This window comes from Archocentrus centrarchus, chromosome 22 (assembly GCF_007364275.1).
Source record: "Archocentrus centrarchus isolate MPI-CPG fArcCen1 chromosome 22, fArcCen1, whole genome shotgun sequence".
In the NCBI taxonomy this organism is placed as follows: domain Eukaryota; kingdom Metazoa; phylum Chordata; class Actinopteri; order Cichliformes; family Cichlidae; genus Archocentrus; species Archocentrus centrarchus.
The window spans coordinates 18,647,560-18,669,109 of NC_044367.1; the positions used below are offsets into that span (position 1 = coordinate 18,647,560).

General features: G+C 38.1%; 2 protein-coding genes across 2 annotated transcripts; both read left to right on the top strand.

The window, feature by feature from the left end:
* The first annotated feature begins 29 nt into the window (after positions 1-29).
* Positions 30-11,174, top strand: slc2a2 (solute carrier family 2 member 2). Its single transcript, XM_030718831.1, has 12 exons — positions 30-104; positions 3,839-3,934; positions 5,899-6,095; positions 6,336-6,460; positions 6,701-6,816; positions 6,907-7,069; positions 7,233-7,339; positions 8,176-8,256; positions 8,381-8,485; positions 8,634-8,735; positions 9,069-9,272; positions 9,377-11,174. The coding sequence occupies exons 1-12, from the start codon at positions 90-92 to the stop codon at positions 9,563-9,565; spliced, it is 1,500 nt and encodes a 499-aa protein (XP_030574691.1). The 5' UTR covers positions 30-89; the 3' UTR covers positions 9,566-11,174.
* Positions 11,175-12,676: 1,502 nt separating this feature from the next.
* LOC115772534 (eukaryotic translation initiation factor 5A-1-like) lies at positions 12,677-19,484 on the top strand. Its single transcript, XM_030718832.1, has 5 exons — positions 12,677-12,801; positions 13,663-13,843; positions 13,977-14,081; positions 18,547-18,678; positions 19,094-19,484. The coding sequence occupies exons 2-5, from the start codon at positions 13,682-13,684 to the stop codon at positions 19,154-19,156; spliced, it is 462 nt and encodes a 153-aa protein (XP_030574692.1). The 5' UTR covers positions 12,677-12,801; positions 13,663-13,681; the 3' UTR covers positions 19,157-19,484.
* The last annotated feature ends 2,066 nt before the right edge of the window (positions 19,485-21,550 follow it).

Here is a 21,550-nt window from a genome sequence, read left to right on the forward strand (position 1 = left end):
CATGGGTGTGTTTGTCTTTTCTCAGTGGACACAGTCTAATCAGGCATGCAGCTTGATCATTGCCAAAGTCCTGACACTTTGGACCCATCATGGAGACAGGAAAGGTAAGCGTATTTAGATATGTACATTCTTTACATTCTTTGCACTTTGTAAATGTCTACATATCTGCCATCTTTTAGTGGATCATGGAAAATATTATTTGAAAGCAGGTGTCTCTATGTCATTACAGTATGGATGGATAAAGCTTTAGAATGGTAGACCAGAGGACACTAGCCTGTAATCATCAGTGTGTCCTTCACTTGCATTGACACTTTACTTAGGAGACTATCATGGCTAAAATTCTTATGTGTCTGCTTCCAGTGGACCTCAAACTTGCTTACTTAATTTTGTATGTTATACTGTATGTATTTACAGAAATTGTTAACAGTAACTCATCAACCAGCAATATAGAATAAATCTTTTTTTTTTTCCCCTGAATTTCCTTATGTACAATACTGAGCAAAAGTCTTGAGCCATCCCTCATTTTTTAATGTTTACTTTTAAGAAGCTATAATTTTGTGTGTATATATATATATTATAGTTAACGAAAACGAACGAAATAACGAAAACTGAAATTGAAAAGACATTGTCTTAACTGAAATAAATAAAAACTATAATTAAAAGTAAAAAACGATAACTAATTAAAACTGAATTGTGAGTTTACAAAACTAACTAAAACTAACTGAAATTATCGATAAACTGACTTTCATTTACTATATTTTTTTTTTAAGCCTTGTAGATTGATATGAAATAATTTTTTCCGCTCTCCGAGTTTAAGCTGGGAGCCCACAGGACAACTGTGTGAGTGCGTGCGCATGTGCGTGCGCTCACCGCGCTGGTCCGCAAAGTAGGCTGCGGTCTGCAGAGAAAGCGGCAGAGTCCCGTATGGAGGTTCTTTGAGTACAAGAGCACAGATAGAATCGAAAGTCTTGTTGTGGATGATGAAAAATTTGCGGAACACTTCTCAGTCAGGAAAAACCAGCAACATCAAAGTCCACCTGAGAAGCGCACAGCGGCTACAGAAACCGCTCTGATCCTACGAGGTAACCTGGCCTGCGTCTCTGGAGAAACGGGACTACTTGTCGGGTCCACGCAGCCCAGAACATTGTGACTAAACTGTTGCGTCCTTGTGCGTTTCCGGCTACTTTATCAGTGAGAGAATAACAATCAGGAATAATAATCAAAGCATCAATATAAGGACTCACAACTGTCAGCAAATTCCTGGTAGGAGACTGTTGAAACTATCAGGATGGACGTGAAGGAATGAAGATATTGAAAAAAAACAAACAAACAAACAAAAAAAAAAACGGGGACAAATATGTTTGCAGCCAAAAAACTGAGCACAAAGAGCAAGGACCAAAAAAGAAGTCCCAGCCTGCGCCGCATATAAAACACCTGCACACGACCACAAGGTAATTAACACACACAATCCAGCTACACAAGCATAAATGTGCACATGAGGTCAGCAACTTCCGTAGGTTGTGTACAGAGGCCGCAAAGACCCTGCAAGTTTAATTAGCGAGCATCTAACCAAGCTAGCTCCAAAACAAAGCAGCTTCAGGTGGTGAGAACATCAGGATGCAGCTGGATTTGAGCTTTGACTCCTTCAAAGAGTTTGTTTTTGCAAACACCACATGTAGGTGTTGTTAATCTGCTGCACTGATGCTGAACTTTATTGTGGAGTTTATTGTAGAATTTATTGAGTTTGGGAGTTCATGTTTTTCTTTGTTTCTCCCTGTTGATGTTCATGTGTGTCCTTAATATTACACACATTTAGCATGTCTTGTGAACAGTTGGTTGTTGAATATATTTCTTTAAACGGTATCTTTTGTCAAGTTTTCATTACACAATAGTCACTTTTGCACCTTGAATCTTGCACCTGATTAGGTATGAAAATACTAAAACTAATACTGAAACTAACTAAAACTAAGCATGAAACCAAAAATAAAAACTAATAAAAACGAGAAAAACCACTCTGAAAACTAATTAAAATTAACTGAATTAGAGAGAAAAAAGTAAAAACTAACTAAAACTAAACTATAATGTAAAATCCAAAACTATTATAACCCTGGTAGTGACCAAAAGAATAAGATTGCGGATACAAGGTTCAGCCTTAGAGATAGGGTACAGAACTTGGTCATGCAGGAGGGGCTCAGAATGAAGCTATTATTCTTCTTCATTGAAAGGAGCCAGCTGAGGTAGCATTTGACCAGGATACCTCCTAGGTGAGGTGTTTTGGCCATGACCTACCAGGAGGACGCAGGTCAGATCCAGGATATGCTGGAGCGATTGCATCTCTTGATGGTTTGAGACTTCTGCTTTCAGTCTTTGTAGAACCTGCAATGTAACCTACGTAAGTTGCTGACGCTGTTACCGGCATTCATGCCTGTGCATGGTGTTATTATGTTATTAGGTGTTAATTGTCTTTTGGTTGTGTCCTGTTGTTTTGTATGTGGTGCCAGGCATGATAGAAACAAATAAAATGCTTTTCCTGCCGGGGTCACCGCTTGTTTGTTCTTTTATTTTTTCCCACTTTGTTTATTCCCCTGTACATTCCAATAGTTTTGGCAGTCTCCCTCGAGGAATTGGCTGACATCTTATATTGACTTATTAATCATAACTTCAATATAAGTCCTTATATTGAAGTTATGATTATTATTCCTCACACTGAGACACTTACTGTTATTATCTCACTGACAAATTCAAAAACTGTGGTGAGATATGTGCTGGAAATGCATGGGATGAATCGACGCTGATCCCAATAGCTGTTAACTGTGTCAATGCAACATGTAGTTACGGTTCCAAGGAAGTGAATGTTGCATTATAACACAGGTTACATTGTAGGGTTTCAGAGGGGTTTGCAGTTCCAGTGTACCTACAACATAGAATTAATTAGCACAGAAGAAGAAACAGAGATTTCCTTTTTACAAAATATGAAAAGTAATTGCAACTTTGCAATAATAATAACAATTTTTGTCTTTAGATGACATTAATTTCATAACAAATAATGCTCTGAGAAGAAATATGTTTTGCCCTTAATATTATTTGGCTATTATATTTGCTTCTTACAGTAATTTATTCTTAGGGTCCCAGCGACCCTAGTCAGAAGGATGAGGATTAAAGAAGGGAAACTAAGAAAAGGTTGATGGAGGGATGAATCCAAATTTGAAATTTTTGGTTCAAACCATCAGTATGCATGGAGGAGGTCCGGAGAGAGATGCAACAGTGAGTGTCAACAGACACCTGTTAAACATGGTGGAGGCTCTGTCGTGGTTTGTTGTGTGATTTCAGCCAGTGGTTTTGGGGGTCTTGTGAAAACTGATTGATTTATGAACACAAAAAAGTACCATCAGATTTTGATCCATGATGCAGTGCCATCTGAAAGTGATTGGCAGTAACTTCATTTTTCAGCATGACAATGATTCCAAACACACTGCTCATGCAGTATAAACATAGCTGCGTAGAAAAACACACAACGGAACACTATTAGTCATGGATTGGCCTCCCCAGACCCAGCAAACAGGGTGTTCTCATTCATACTGAAGCAGGGTGGGATCATTTTGACAGAGAACGGAACAAAAGGCAGCCAACATCCAAAGAGCTTTGAATGTCCGTCATTCAATAAATGTCTGCACATATTTCCCATTTTCCTATTGATGGCTGAGACTTGATAAGAGATGGCTTAAGACTTTTCCACAGCACTGTTTTTCTACTGTGAAATAACACTGTTTGTTGTAAATAAACCAGCTTGTGTTTGTATTCATATCTGTGGCCTTATTGTTACCATTCACTTCTGCAGCAACTAACAGGCACACTAGCTGTGGCAGTGTTTGCAGCCACTTTGGGTTCCCTACAGTATGGATATAGTCTTGGAGTCATCAATGCACCCCAAAAGGTAGGGTCTACTGTACTTTAACAAAGACTCTGCACCCTTACTGAGCCACCCAGTTGCTTCTGCCATGACCAAGAAGGTAAGGTTGATTTGGGTCAGCAGAAAGGATGTAAAATTTTGAGACAACTCAATGCTTATTGGCGTTCCAGTTGGTTACATTTTTAGTTAAGCTTTATATTTGACACTGGACTCTCATATTGGATTTTTAAGACAGATACAATACAGTTTTTTGGAGATTTAAAAATACAGCATATTGGCTGATATTTTTTTTATTTCTAATACAACAAGAATAAATAGATTTCTCTGTTTGTTATGTTTAATTCTAAATGAGACCTTATTGAGATAATATGACAGATCGGTTTAAAATAATCTTGTTTTATTATCACAAGTTGTGGACTACTTGGTTACCTTGCTTTACATTTTGTCCAGCTGTGTCATAGACTGGAGATAATAACAATTACATTTTAATTATTACAGTTTCATTAAATTTTATTTATATAGCACCAAGTCACAACAGTTGCCTCAAGGCACTTTATATTGTAAGGAAAAGTCCCTACAATAACACAGAGGAAACCCCAACAATCAGACGAACCCTTATGAGCAAACACTTGGTGACAGTGGGAAGGAAAAATTCCCTTTTAACAGGAAGAAACCTCGGGCAGAACCAGGCTTAAGGAGGGTCAGCCATCTGCCACAGCTAGTTGGGGGTGAGGGGAGGGAGACAGGACAAAAGGCATGCTGTGGAAGAGAGCCAGAGATTAATAATAAGTAATGAACTAATGCAGAGTGGTGTACAAACACATAGAGAGTGAAAAGAGCTGAGTGCAGAAGAAACACTCAGTGCATCACGGGAACCCATCAGCAGCCTAGGCCTATTGCAGCATAACTAAGGGAGGGTTCAGGGTCACCTGATCCAGCCCTAACTATAAGCTTTGTCAAAAGGAAAGCTTAAAGCCTAACCTTAAAAATAGAGAAGGTGTCTGTCTCCCTAATCCAGATTGGGAGCTGGTTGGGAGCTGGGAGCCTGAAAACTGAAGGCTCTGCCTCCCATTCAAATACCCTAGGAACCACAAGTAATCCAACAGTCTGAGAGCAAAGTGCTCTATTGGGGTTATATGGTACTGTGAGGTCTTTAGAATAGGCTAGGACCTATTCACGACTTGTTTGTGAGAAAAGGATTTTATTAAGAGAAATATGCTCCCTCTTTCTAGTTCCTGACAGTACTCTGTCAGTACATTTTGGATCAACTGAAGGCTTTTCAGGGAGCTTTTAAGACAACCTGATAATAATGAATTACAATAAACAAGCCTAGAAGTAATAAATGCATGAACTAGTTTTTCAGCATCACTCTGAGATGAGATGTTTTGTAGAGCCGAGTCCAATAACCTCAGTTTTATCTGAATTTAGAAGCAGGAAATTAGTGGCCATCAAGGTCTTTATGTCTTTAAGACATTCTCAGTTTATCCAGTTGATGTGTGTCATCTGGCTTCATGGATAAATCAAGCTGGGTATCATCTGCAAAGTAATGAAAATGTATGCTATGCCTTCTAATAATACTGCCTAAAGAAAGCATGTATAATGTAAGTAGAATTGGTCCTAGCACAGAATCCTATAGAACTCCATAATTAACCTTAGTGTCTGAAGAAAACTCCCTAATAACATGAACAAATTGGAATCTGTTAGATAAATATGATTCAAACCACTGCAGCGCAGTACCTTTAATACCTATGGCATGCGCTAATCTCTGTAATAAAATGTTATGGTCGACAGTATCAAAAGCTGCACTGAGGTCTAACAGGACAGACATAGATATGAGTCCAGAGGCCCTGAGAAGATCATTTGTGAATATATTTTACTAGGGTAGACACATGTACATATTTGTGTATGCAAATTTTGAGTTAAAGTTTGTCTCTAGGTTTGCATCCATTATTGCGCCTCTTGATGATATTTCTGTGTCTATGTTTTAGATCATTGAAAATCATTATGGCCGGTCCCTGGGTGTGTGGACAGAGAGGGCTGCTGGTTTGTCAGAAAACAGCACAGAAGTAGAGGCAGGTCACGACCCCACTGTGATCATGTATTGGTCACTGTCAGTGTCAATCTTCTCCATCGGTGGCATGATATCCTCCTTCTTGGTTGGATTTGTGGGAGATTTGAAAGGAAGGTGAGAAAGGAAAAAGAAATAACAGTGGCACAAGTGAAAGAATGAAAGTTTGGTTGGAACTGTAAATCTTAGCGATATGGAGAACGATTAGACTAATGACAGGAGAGATGGGGAAAACCTTAGGGAGGAAAGCCAAATTTAAACTCAAACTAGAATGAATTTTAAACAGTGCCACGGTACAAACATATCCAGCTTTCTTTGTATCAAAGTGCTAATTTTCTTTCTTTTTGTGTTTTGCAGGGTAAAGGGGATGTTAATGGTCAATGTTCTGGCTGTAGCAGCTGGCCTGCTTATGGGGCTTTGCAAAATGTGGAAGCCACACATCATGGTCATCTCAGGCCGTGCTGTTATGGGCTTTTATTGTGGTACATTAAAGGACTTCTTTCAACCTTTAATTAATACTCACATCATGTTGTTGGAAATCCCAGTGTTGAAGAGTTATATAGTATAGAACAGGGAATTTCTGGGGACTGTTTGCCTTTATTATTTAAATGAACAAGGGTTCCTAAATTGCACTTGGGCAGTAAATAACAGTTTCTAAATACACTCATTTTTATAACAGCAGATGTTTATTTAAATTGTTTAACTTGTAATGTGTGTTTAAGGGTTAACATCTGGGCTAGTGCCTATGTACATTGGGGAGATTGCACCTAAGGCTTACAGAGGGGCTCTGGGAGCATTGCACCAGCTGGCTATTGTCATTGGCATTCTAATAAGCCAGGTAAGTTACATGCACACACGTAGATGCACAACATCATCTTTGCTTGAGAACACACTGAGGATATAATCTAAAGTGCATTTGTTAATGCAGGCACTAGGTTTGGATTTTGTGCTTGGTAATGATGACATGTGGCCCCTGTTGCTCGGCCTATCTGGAGCTCCAGCAGTATTACAATCCCTTCTGCTGCCTCTTTGTCCCGAAAGTCCACGTTACCTTTACATCCTACTGGGCAAGGAGCAAGAGGCTCGAAAAAGTAAGTACAGGAATGTATTCCTTGTAGTCAAACCCACAAATCCATATTTTTGGAAGTACTGTATGCTTGGGTGCATTTGTGCACATAAGAGATGCTAAACATAAGACTATAGCCATATAGCCAGTTAAGTAAAAAATCTGAAAACTTCCATGGTTTGTTGCAGGTCTGTATCGTCTAAAGGGCCAACATGATCTAACTTCTGATCTGGAAGAGATGAGAAGAGAAAAAGAAGAGGCAGACAGGGAGCCCAGAGTCTCTATCCTGTCTTTGGTAGGTCTCTGTTCAACAGGAAGACTATCATTCTTTATACATTGTTTATAAATATTATATTTTCACATTTCAATATTTAAGCACAAACTTAAAAGAAAATTTCAGGTTTTACAGTTTTCAAATAAAATAGTTATTATTGCATTTCAGTTCCCTAATGCACCAGAAACAACATTAGATCCAGAACATATCTGAGCATATAGTACAACATTCTGATATTCCCTCTGAATTATCCAAAATAATCAGCAAAGTATAAATAAACTCTCAAAGAATGACTCCGGAAATATTATTTTTAATTTTATTGAACAAATTTTAGTTCTCTCATGAAACTATCACATTGCTTGAATCTTAAAGCACATTAAATATTTTATTTTATACAGCTACAAAAAAGAAGAAGATCTTAATATTGTGTTGTAATAACTTTCTGAGATAGTGCCTGAATGCAGGGTACTGGACAATGAGAACAACTCTGTTATCTAAGTCTTTAATCCAAGCAGAGATTACAAACATAGAGGCAGTCAGCCAAAGCAGGTTTACTACAAAGGGTGCGGGAAAAGGGAAAAGTCCAAAAATCAGTCCAAAGGGTCATGCATGAGGAGTTCATTTTGGAACTTGGGGGAAAAACAAGAAAAGCAAGGAACAAGGTGCACATGAGAAATACTACAAAACCTGACTACAAGTAAAATAAGTAGAATAAAGCGCATGCCAATAATTTAAAATAAAGGTAAAGTACATGCAAGCTAGGAGGGAAAACACACCTTTCCCACAAATTTACTGAAAAAATGTGCTTCCAAAAGTTGTTTTTTGACAGTATTCTACTTTTCTGTATTCTCTCCTAGATCTGCTCCTCTGTGTACAGAAAGCAGCTATTTGCTGCCCTCATGATGCACCTCTCCCAGCAGTTTTCTGGCATCAATGCTGTGAGTGGAAAAATCGGTTTAATCTGTCTCAGTTAATTGACTGCAAAAATCCTCTACTGACCTGCCATTTTTCCTGAGCATGGAAGCACACAGAGTGTCCAGAAAAGCTTGTTTTGTCTTTAAGATCTTTTACTACTCTACTGCTATCTTCACTCGAGCTGGTGTCGGTCATCCAGTTTATGCCACCATAGGAGTCGGGGTTATCAACACAATCTTCACTCTGGTGTCTGTGAGTAGCAATATGGATGCAAAATACACATACACTTGCACAAATATTAAAATAGATACAATTTACTGGCATAGTATTGTTTCTTCAATGTGCATACTGTTACATACACATACGCACACACACATATGTATATATATATATGTTCCAGGTTGCACTGGTGGACAAGGCTGGCAGGCGCACTCTAACTCTGGTTGGTCTGGGAGGCATGTGCTGCTGTGCTATTGCCATGACAGTGGGCCTCAGATTTCAGGTTTGTTCACTTCAGAGTCACAACGCCAGTCTGTTAACAAAGTGTTGATCATATTACATAGTGCAGAAAAGTTGCTTCACTGTGAATATCCTTGATCAACTTGTTTATCACTCTGTATTGCTCATGTGCAAGGGTCCCATGCACTTGAAACCCGAACAAGACTGCATGAAAATAAGCAATTCTTAATTACATTTAAAGACAATTATACAATATTATGATGTATTAAGTTCAATGATTCAATAGGAAATAAAGCCAGAGAAACAGATCTGAATGGTTCTGTTCTGTTCATTTGTTTGTTTTTAATAACCAGAAATTTTGTACTCTTGCTTTCAGAATGAATTTTCATGGATGAGCTACGTCAGCATGTCAGCTATCTTCCTCTTTGTAAGTTTCTTTGAGATTGGTCCTGGTCCCATTCCATGGTTCATAGTGGCTGAACTGTTCAGCCAGGGACCTCGACCTGCAGCCATTGCTCTAGCTGGCTGCTGTAACTGGACCAGCAACTTCATCATAGGCATGACCTTTCCGTATATACAGGTAAGGGAGAAAGTTGTGCTTCTTGTGCTTCACTCATAAAACCAAACACACTATAACTCCTGACTTGTCTGTGTTTCTTTTTTTTTTTTTATATTTCTCCCCAGGCTTGGTTGGATTCTTATGTGTTCATCCTGTTTGCTGTGCTGCTTTTTGGCTTCATAGTGTTTATATATCTTCGGGTGCCGGAAACTAAGGGCAAAACCTTTGAGGAGATTGCTGCTGTCTTCCACAACGGACGCCAGACCCCCACAGATAATGAACTGCAGCACCTCAAAACATCCACAGATGCTTAAAACAAAAGCTATTTGCTTTTGGAGTCTCATTCTGTGATATGCAAGAGTATTTCCTATAGGTTCATGTACATTTATCGATTTAATATTATAATAACTACTTGATTTGTTGAAGACGAAAGGCTTTATCGTGGAGAAATATATATTGTTTTCAAAATGTAAGTATTTGACCTACACAAAACCAATGCTGCAAAGCGTCACGTTTCCGTTATGCACGGAGAGAGGTTTACATTTAGGATAAGTGGGAAAAAATTGATGCATGGATGGATGAACTTTTATTCAAGTAGAGTGACTATTAAAATCATTATTTTACATCAACAGAAAAATCACAACTTTCTGGTTGAAAGGGGTTGCATAGAGAATATTACAACCCAAGTCTGCAGTTCCCTTCAGCTGTACTGAGCAGAGTTTATAGCATCTTCAGCTGTCAGGATGCTTTACTGTTTTGGTTCGCTTCTGCCATTCTTATAGTGACATTTACAGCCAAAGTACATACTCAAATTTTTTAGCTTGTATCTTCTGCCCCCTAGTGGCTATAAGAATTACTGCTGGATAATTGGTGTAAAGGCATTTAAAAAACTATAACTGTGCAATTAATGACTGAACTAATGAAACAGCACTGATGTTTGAAAATTTTGAAACAGAAGAGACAACAAAGTATTAAAGTGCTATATTGATGTTTAGTTGCCACCACAGATACTATTTACCTATGGAAGTATGTCAACATTTCCTGTCTACTCAGAACTTATTTTGTTTATTGTTTGTTTAATATGAATCCTTTAATCTGCAGAATAATGTGCGTATATGTATGCATGTGTTTCACACAAACGAAGTTACTCTGTGCTCATATTGAATGTGAGTGCAGGCTGTTGTTGCCTTTGTAAAACTGAGAAGTACTTTGAAAGTTTATCATGGTCCAGAATGCAGCTTATAATTGTGATGTAAAAGCCTGTAAACTATTTGCACACAATGGACTAAAAATTCAGTTACATGAGTTTGACACAACATCAATTCAAAGTCAGTGTCTTGATTTTTCAGTGAAGGACTTGATGTGATTTTAAAGATTCTTCTTATTATTAATGTTTGCATCATCCTACATGGGGGACCTGGAAAGTAAAGAAAACTTGCATCTTTATGAACCAACATAAAAAAAAAAAAAAAAGAAGCCTAGTACTGTATCTGCTGGATATTTCCATACAAAGAGTCAGGGAGTTCAGAGAACAGATGGATGGAGTGTTTAACTGATACTAGAGAAAATTTACTCTGCTTTTAGACACATCTGCTTACCCTGAAACACAATCTGTCTTGCTCAGCCCCCAGCAACACCTGGGGAATAATTCAAGACCAATTTCCAGTTGTCAGTGTCATTGCTTCACTGTAAACAACACAGTTGTACTCTAAATTAAACTGCAGTGGGTTAACATACACACGGAAACACAGGATGCTGCACTATCTATGTTTATCTTCAGCTTTAACAATAACAACCTCTGAAAAATGTATAAACTGTAAATTGCAAATGAAAATGAACTATATTCTTTATGTCTTCAAAAATATTGTTTGTTTTTCTCTTTTCAGAGTATAATAAAGTCAGTATTTTAACGGCAACTTCAAACTACTATTTTACATGTCATTACTTCACCATTTTCATTTCACTATTTTATTACATTTCACTGATGGACAAATGGCGAATAAAGACATTGTAAAAAAAAAAAAAAGTCAATGCAATTAAATAATGCTTAAGTAAAAGTACAGAAATTCACAACTGTTTAGGAATTACAGCCATTCTTCTGCACTGCCACCTATTTTCAGAGGCTTAAAATTAATTGGACAATTGATTGACAAGCAGTTTCATGGCCAGGTGAAGCCCAAAAAACAAATCTATTGGAGAGATAGTAAAAACTTTAGTAGTCAACAATCTGGTGCCTACTTAAATAAATGCACTGGTCAGCTCAGCAACATCAAGAGGCCTGAAAAACCACAGAAGACAGAAGTGGACGATCACAAATTCTTTCTTGGGTTATGAAAACCCCCTTCACAACATCTAACCATGTCAAGAACACACAATCAGGAGATGTGTTCATGAATGTTAATACAGAGGATTTACAGATTAGACTTCAGACAGATGAAACCAAGATGAACTTGTACCACAATGACAGGAAGAGAAAAGTATGGAGAAGAAGAAAAACAATATCACATTACAGTGCGGCTGCCAGTGTAACCGAGACACCAGTGGTTAGTGATGATGTGACTGCTGATAGAAGTAGCAGGATGTATTCTGATGAGTACAGAGCTATACTCTCTACTCAGATTCAGCCAAATGCTGCAAAGCTGTTCGGACAGCGCTTCGCTTTGCAAATGGATAATGACCAAAGCATACTGCAAAAGTAACTCAAAAAGTTACTGACATTTTTTTCAATGGCAGTGACAGTAGCCTAATCTCAACCTAGTAAAGCATGCTGTTCAGTTAGAGAAGACAAAACTAAAGGCAGAGAGACCCACAAACAAGAAGCAACTGAAGGTAGCTGCAGTAAAGGCCTGGCAGAGCATCCCAAAGGAGGAAATGCATCATTTAATGATATCTGTGGCTTCCGGACTTCAAAGATTCAAATGATTTTCATCCGAGTATAAAAAACAATGCTTATATTTAAAATTATGTTAGTTTGTCCAGTTTCAGCCTCCAAAAATATTGGCCCATAAAAATTTAATACAATACTTTTGTTAAACCCCTTGAATTAAAGCTGACAGTCTACACTTCAGTGATTGTTTGACTTAAAAACCACTGTGGTGGTATGAGAACAAAACAAAACAAAACAGAAATTGTGTCTTTGTCCAACAAATTATGGGCCTAACTGTACACATTATGTAGGTTTTAATTAAATGAGCTCATAAATGTGTTTATAATACTTTAATATTTTTTGATTTACCATTGCTGTGAAGTGAATGCTGGGGGGCTTTAGTAGGCTTTAAGCTGCAAAAGGCAAAAGCACTTCGGGCTGTGGTTCCTGAATTCTGAATTCATTTCCACTTGAGCTGTTAGAACTTCGCAAAGGCGGCTTCTTGGTATTGACAAGTCTGCATAGGTGTGCGAGGCGGAGCTGCACCACACAAACCTCCCCACCCACCGCCTCCTGTCACGTCATACATACCACCGGAGCTCGTACCTGCCCTCTTTGCCTCTCAGGTGGTACAAAAGCTCCACGCATGCGAAGTGACTCACCTTTTTCTCTCTAAGACATAAGGTAAGCTAAATGTTCAGACTGAAGTGCAACATTCTTGACAGTGGCGCTGACATTATGTACAGCACTGGTTTGCGGTGTATTGAAACCTCGCCTTATTTGTAACACTCAGTCGTTATCTCTACAGTTAGTCGGTAACTTGGAAGTAGTGAGAGTATGTCGGGTGAGCTTTTTATTTAGCACAGTGGTTAAGCTAACATTAGCAACAGTACCGTCAGCCGGTATCGGTGGATGTAGGTTGGGCTAGCGAGCTAACGTGCCTAACTGTGACAGAAAAGACAATGTAGGTGCGGCTAGCTTACTGTTTTAAAGCTGTAGTGGCGGATGATCATCTGGCCCAGCTGCCACGTAACCTGCTAGGTCTTTAATGGGGCTTGTCTAACCTTAGCAGCCTAGCCACTTCAATGCAAACTCGACCGTTTGTTTACACCTAGTGAACTCAAAGGGTGGTTAACACATTGACATGTTGTGTATTTTCCACTCAAAAGTGTGTAAGAGAACATTTGGGGAAAGTAATAGCTTGGTGCACAAGCAGTTTTAACACATTCACACGTGACGTTAGCTTTTTAGCTTTTCGTGTGGTCAGCCGGCAGCAATGTATGGATAGGATACTATGGATACCGTGTATCGCTGCATGTATTTACACAACTTTGGGAAACGAATATTAAAATTGGAGCTTCATTGGACTTTTAAGATAACATGTTTCAAATAAAGCATGCATTAAGTAAACAAATACAAATGAAGGAGAAAAGAACAGCAAAGGACTAAGACACTGACTAGTAGAAAAAATATTGATTAGTGGTAGTCTCCATACAAATCATGAATTTTGAATCTTTTTTTAATAAACTTATCCGGGTGATATAGTTCGACTCTTGGGCCCATTATGGCGGATGATGATTTCTCCACTGCCGATGCTGGGGCCTCTACAACATACCCAATGCAGTGCTCTGCATTGAGGAAGAATGGCTATGTCATGCTGAAAGGACGTCCCTGCAAGATAGTTGACATGTCTACCTCCAAGACCGGCAAGCATGGGCACGCAAAGGTAAAACCACTTTGTCCATACTTTAGAATGCAGAGCTTAAGGCACTTTAGCCCAATGATTTTCAGTTTTACAAATCACTAAAAAGGCTTTCTTGGCACAAGGTAAGTTCTAATCAGTTAACATATTTTCCCAGGTTCACCTTACTGGACTTGACATCTTTACTCAGAAGAAGTATGAAGATATCTGTCCATCAACCCACAACATGGACGTTCCAAATATAACAAGGAAAGACTATCAGGTGAGATGTCCCTTTTGGACATACTTTACAATATGTGAAAAGCATTTGCAAAAAATATAGCTTGCTATACAGGTTAAACAAGTTGGTACTGAAGGGCAGTAACGCTGTTCATTGTGTTTTTTTTTTTGTTTGGTTTTTTTTTTTTTTAATGGTGAAATTTATGCTTTGACTGCTGAGGGGGTGTGCCACATTTGTTAGAGCTGAGCTGTTGCTTCAGTGCTTGTGAAAATGCATATAGTTTTCAGACTGGTTGATCAGGTTTTGGATTGCCCAGCAAGCAAGCTTATCTAAATAGTTTTTTTTTTTTTTTTTAAATTAATAAAATCTGTCTGGTAAATTATTTTAAATGGCATTTTTTTGTGGTGCAGGGTTTTTTTTTTTTTTTTTTTTTTTAATTTGTTCATATGCGGGGTTCTGGGTGGAAGAAATGTCTCACAGGGTAAATGTGAGATGCTGTGTGGGTGTGTGCCACATACTAAACTAGAATACACCTTCTCTGTGGTGTTTGCAGCTGTCCCGGTGCTTCTCTGCAAGCGAATATAATCCCAGGTTCAGTGTCTGTCTGCATTACCCACTATGGTCATGATAAACTAAAGGCCTGTTTACACCAGACACGTTATTATTCTGACTGTCCTATTCTTAATGCAGCCCACTACGCAATTTCTCAAGTCAAATTTGCGGCATTTATTATTTTGTGGTTCAAATTAAGTTTTTTTTTTTTTTTTTTTTTTTTTTTTTCCCTTCAGATTTTTTATGTGAATGAAAAGATCTGTTCGATCATACCACTGCATTTGGCAATAAGTGTGCTCATAGCTCAAAACGCACACTAGCATACATTGATCCATCCATCCATCCATCCATCCATCCATCCATTCGCCTCCGCACATCCTGTTAAGGGTCGCGGGGGGGCTGGAGCCTATCCCAGCTGTCATAGGGCGAGAGGCAGGGTACACCCTGAACAGGTCGCCAGCCTGTTGCAGGGCCAACACGGAGTGACAGACAACCTTTCACACTCACATTCACGCACTCAGTCACACCTATGGGCAATACATACATTGATATGGAAACAAAAAACAATAATACAATTATCTCAGACACAGATGGTGCTCTGGGTCAATTGGCTCTCTGAAATAATTTCTCTGCTTCCTGTGGTCCCAACTCTGCCAAAAAGAGCTCCAACTGCTTCACTGACGTCCTGAAATATGTACAAAAGTGGTCGTGATACAGTTTCAAGTCCTGGATCAAACCATCAACTTCTCCCTGCTGCTGCCTTTATGGATAAACCAAAGATCTTGGTTTCTTCCTTTTCTTGTCAAGAAACATCCGGACCAGCTCATCTTTGCTTGATGTCGGCTTCAATTCTTGCAGTGTGTTTTTGAAAAACGGGTTATTTTGCAAGATGGCAACGTGTGTGTGTGTGGGACATGACAAGTTTGTGTATGAAAAATTTGGAGTTTTGTTTTTTCACAACACACTCGGTACATAAAGGCCCAAGACACATTTCTGATTAACATGTGCATTTCTTTCCTTTTTTAAAAAAAAAAAAAAAAAAAAAAAAAGCATTCATCTTGATTTGGCCTCAGACTGCACATGACACTGCCACTTGTAGATAGTTGATGTGCTCAAAACAAAGAATGATAGACCGCATTGCTAGACTAAGTTTTAAATTGGCATGTCATGAGAACTGATAATTGCTGCCACTGTAGATGCAGTAGGTACTGGAAATGGTACACTAGAATTACCTGAAATAGTTAAAGAAATTTCAGGAGCAACAAGTCTGCTGCACCTTGTGGAAGAAAATGCTGAATAATTGGGAACAAGTTTAAATAATCTAAAGATGGTAATGAGATGGCATCAAAGAACACAAAGGAGACCAAAAGGAGGAACATAAAACTTAGGACAGGTGCCTTGATCTGTACAGAGTTCAAAGTGACTCATATCCAGTGTTGCATTGTTTGCGAATTGCATCATTTGGATCTTGCAGCAATACCAGGCACACAATGTACTAGCTACCGTTATCTTGATTTCGAATCACAGGGATTGCTTGTAACAAACTGGGTGCTGCTCACAACATTGTTAGGCTCTTGTCATTACTGTTCACTTTTTTCAAATTGTGTGTTTGTGTGGTAGCATTGTTTTATATGAAATTACTTTTTTTTTTTTTTTTTTTTTTTTTTTTTTTTTTAAATAAGTTATAAATTCTGTTTTTGTTTTGCTTCCACAAAGTTCTTAGTACATACAGGTGCTGGTCATAAAACTAGAATATCATGAAAAAGTTGATTTTATTTTAGTAATTCCATTCAAAAAGTGAAACTTGTATATTCATTCATTACACACTGATACTTCAAATGTTTTTTAATTTTGATGATTATAACTGACAACTAATGGAAACCCCAAATTCAGTATCTTAAAAAATGAGATTACTTAAGACCAATACAAAAAAGGATTTTTAGAAATGTTGGCCAACTGAAAAGTATGAGCATGTACAGCACTTACTTAGTAGGGGCTCCTTTTGCCTGGATTACTGCAGCAATGCGGCGTGGCATGGAGTCGATCAGTCTGTGGCACTGCTCAGGTGTTATGAGAGCCCAGGTTGCTCTGATAGTGGTGCATCGCATCTTCCTCTTCACAATAGCCCATAGATTTTCTATGGGGTTAAGGTCAGGTGACTTTGCTGGCCAATTAAGAACAGGGATACCATGGTCCTTAAACCAGGTACTGGTAGCTTTGGCACTGTGTGCAGGTGCCAAGTCCTGTTGGAAAATGAAATCTGCATCTCCATAAAGTTGGTCAGCAGCAGGAAGCATGAAGTGCTCTAAAACTTCCTGGTAGATGGCTGCATTGACCTTGGACCTCAGAAAACATCAGACCAACACCAGCAGGTGACATGGCACCCCAAACCATCACTGACTGGAAACTTTACATTGGACCTTAAGCAACATGGATTCTGTGCCTCTCCTCTCTTCCTCCAGACTCTGGGACCTTGATTTCCAAAGGAAATGCAAAATTTACGTTCATCAGAGAACATAACTTTGGAGCACTCAGCAGCAGTCCAGTCCTTTTTGTCTTTAGCTCAGGCAAGACGCTTCTGACGTCGTCTCTTGTTCAAGAGTGGCTTGACACAAGGACTGCAACAGCTGAAACCCATGTCTTGCATACATCTGTGTGTGGTGGTTCTTGAAGCATTGACTCCAGCTGCAGTCCACTGTTTGTGAATCTCCCCCACATTTTTGAATGGGTTTTGTTCCACAGTCCTCTCCAGGGTGTGGTTATCCCTATTTCTTGTACACTTTTTTTTTTTTTTTTTTTTTTCTTTCTACCACATCTTTTCCTTCCCTTCGCCTCTCTAATAATGTGCTTGGACACAGAGCTCTGTGAACAGCCAGCCTCTTTAGCAATGACCTTTTGTGTCTTGCCCTCCTTGTGCAAGGTGTCAATGGTCATCTTTTAGACAACTGTCAAGTCAGCAGTCTTCCCCATGATTGTGTAGCCTACAGAACTAGACTGAGAGACCATTTAAAGGCCTTTGCAGGTGGTTTGAGTTAATTAGCTGATTAGTGTGGCACCAGGTGTCTTCAATTTTGAACCTTTTCACAATATTCTATTTTTCTGAGATACTGAATTTGGGGTTTCCATTAGTTGTCAGTAATAATCATCAAAATTAAAAGAAACAAACATTTGAAATCTATCAGTCTGTGTGTAATGAATGAATATAATATCCAATTTCACTTTTTGAATGGAATTACTGAAATCAACTTTTTCATGATATTCTAATTTTATGACCAGCACCTGTATATCTAGTACAAATATGGCTTATATTTATAGGGTTTTTCCTTCAGCCCACATTGGCATACTGTAGCCACAGCATGAGCTGCCAAATTGTGAATACATTACCTTTCCAACTTTTCATCAGGGGCAGCTATGTCTCAGTTGGAAGGCCAGTCACAGGCCAAGAGTCAACTCTTGCCCATCTTCCAAGCTCTGTGGCACCTAAAGTAGGGCTGGGCAATTAATCAAAAATGAATCAAAACTGACATTCACAACCTCTAATTGATTGCTGGTTATTTTTATTTATTTATTTTTTGGACTGACTAAATACAGAGTGGTGTATAAATAGAGTGAAAAGAGATAAGTGAAGAAGAAATACTCAGTGCATCATGGGAACCCCCCCAGCAGCCTAGGCCTATTGCAGTGTAACTAAGAGAGTTCCTTTTGTTTCAATGTACTTTTTTTTTTTTTTTTTTTTTTTTTTTTTTTGCTTTTGTTTTTGTTAGTGTGAAACCAGTATAGCCAGATAATTTTGGTTTAGATCAATAACTTTAAAATTAAATTTATTAAAACAAAATAAATACTATTATGAAGAAGTCATGGAAATGTAATGTTACAGTAGAAAAACCACCTGCATCACTTATGATTTCTCTAATTATTAACAGTTTTTCTTTCATTCGGCTACTGGCAAATTTAGGTAATTGATGTCGCTGACGGTTTCTTGGCTCTCATGGATGACAATGGAGAAACCAGAGAGGACCTTAAATTACCAGAGGGTGACCTGGGCAAAGAGATTGAGAGGAGGTTCACTAACGGGGACCAGTTTATGGTGAGTTTCTGTGTCCTGGGAAAAAAAAATGTCCTCACTGGTAGTAAATCAGGGCAGCAGTTCAAATTTTATTTAGTGTTTTTTTTTTTTTTTTAAACATATGTTGCATTTCCATTTAGTCATAAAGTAAACACAACTGTGTTCACTGATATTTACTGTCCATTTTAATCATTTATAATGGTTTGTCAGACAATCTGAGAAATATTCCTTGTTTTGAGTCTAGAACACCTGGAGTCTTATGTGTTTAAGTATTTTATTTTAAAATGTTTAAACAGTTCTTAGTGATAGAAATGTCCTAGGCCATCAATTTGCAGAGTCGTGCCAGATTAGAAATTCAAGCACAGTTAAGGATTTGCACAAAATCAAGGTGATGTGAGAATACTGGACCTAGATCTTAATGTCTTTCCATTTTCAGGTCTCTGTGTTAAAAGCTATAGATGAAGAGCATGTAGTTGGCACTAAGACCATGACTTCCTAATAAGTCCAGGACAACGCTGGAGACCTCACGGTCCTATCCTCCATTATGGTTTTGGAGCCTCACCAAAGCTACTGGCCTTTACCCGCGCATCTCCACCAGTTTCGCAGCTGTCAGCTAAAATCCAGAAACTGGTCTTGGTCAGCCTCTTCTGTACCTTGGGCTCAGACCTGCCTGGCATTCTCTTCAAGCAAACAAGTTATCTTCCCCTTACCACCACAATATAACTTTACAATATAATTATTCCAGTATTTCCTACCAATATTCCAACAATCCATAACATTCCTGTTAGAGTACTGGTAATTTTTTTTTTTCTCCCCTCTCTCTTTGCATTGCTTTTAAATTACTCATTTTTATTTTTTAAAAGATGTGGTGTTTTCAGATACCTGTAAACATGCCTTACATGTTTACAGTTCAAATGCTGTACCAGACAATATATATATATTTTTTTTTTCTTTTTTTTTTTTTTTTTGGTCCAAAATGGGGTTTAAATCTGCCAGCTGATATTCGCTCCAGTCATAATTTTTGCACAGTTAAGAGACCCTAAAGTATTAACCTCATTGGCAGTTTGAACATACATGCCCGCCTTTTCCAAGTAACACATAACCATCTGCATGCGCACAGTTGATTGACTAGTATACACATGCCTTAGCAGCTATGAATTTATATAAACAGCTAAATTTTATTTACTCATGGCAGGTGTTTTACAGCATATAGCCAGGTCTCAAGATGGGCCTTTTTTTTTTTTTTTTTTTCCTCCCTCCCCCTTATTCCTTTCTCTTCTTTAGCAGTCTCAGCTGTTATGAAGCTGAATGGGCCATAATGGGATGGTTGGGTGGGGCCATTTTCTCCTCTATGCTATAAAACTTTCCTTTCACTTGAGGCCTTTACAAGCTGACAGATGTATGGAAAATGATTTTAAAAGAACAAAACACTTAAAAACATGTACTATTTAGTCTTTTTTGAAAAGGAAATTTTGCATTATCAGAATGCTACTGATTTTTTTTTTTTTTTTTTTTTTTTTTTTTTTTTTTTTTTTTTGAGGGGAGGGAGGCACAGAATTGTCAAAACCAGTAACCGTGTAAAGACTTATATGATGTAGCAAAATCTGTGAAAGTTATACTTTCAGTTATTCAATACTTGTTGTGATGGAAGACATGATGAGGAGAAATTTGAATAGTGGAAAGAAGGTAATTGTAGACAGGAAGTGGGTCTGTTTGCAGTCTAAAACTGGTAGTTGCTCACATGGATTTTTATGACATAATGGTAAGTTCTTATTGTTCTCTACTTCTCCATTCGCAAACTGTTACTAGGAGACATCAGGTAATGGCCGGAAGTCAGAATGTGTTTACATGCACTGCATTAATGTTGCAGGAGAACCTGCATTTATATGCTGGTATTGTCTGTTTTCTCCCCTACCTCCTACCGTAAAAGTAAAACTGAATGGAATGTTCTAAGGGTATTAGCAATATATTTAAAGCATTGCAGTCTTGAGGTTTTTTTTTTTTTGTTTTTTTTTTTTTTTTTTTTCCCCCCCGATCTGAGCATTTGGGCACTTTCTCAAGAGTGTTGAAATATACAAAAAAACCCAAAAACCTGCTGTTCAGCTGTGTAAATGACTTACTCAGACTGGTTAGAGGGTAGGTTTTAGTCTGCCTTTTGGTCACAAGTTACAGCATTTGTAAATTCTAACACTAGCTTTGTTTTTGTTTTTTTGTTTTTTTTGGGGGGGTCATAAATCTTTGTTCTTGTACAAGCCCTGTTTGAACCTCAGTTAAGCAAATGCATTAAAACTGGTTTCTGTAGCAGAAATCCTCCAGTCCCTTACACCAGGTATAGAAAATGTTTACATGTTTATAAAATCAGATCATTGCTAAAAACTGACAATAACCACATTTCTTAAATTTGTGTGAACAGTTTGTAATAAACATCAGAAGATATTCTTTTTCAGACTTGTTCTCTGTACAACAGCAGCTGGGCTGTAATTTTATATTTATTATTTTTTGCTTGGACTTCAGTCCAAGTTAAATATTACATTTGTTAAGACGCCAAAGCTGTCCATTTGGGTGTTTGTTATAATTTCTACACAATTTTTTTTTTTTTTTTTTTTTTCCCCCCTCATGCTTTACCTTTTAAGTGGGCAACCTAGTATTCTAAAAATTGTGTTCCCTTATAACTACATAGGAAAAGGTAATTTGTAATTTCTCCAACAAAATACCTTGCAGCTTGCAAGATGATCAAAGTTGTCATAAGGGGGGCAGGCTGGCAGTAGTTAAATTAAGTCCAGGAGTTAATCAGTGAAGCTGGGGTCTTTCCACTTATTAAGATTTGTTTATTCAGAGGTCAGGTATTTGCACCAATATAACTTGATTGTGATTGTTTTAAAAAAGATGGTCT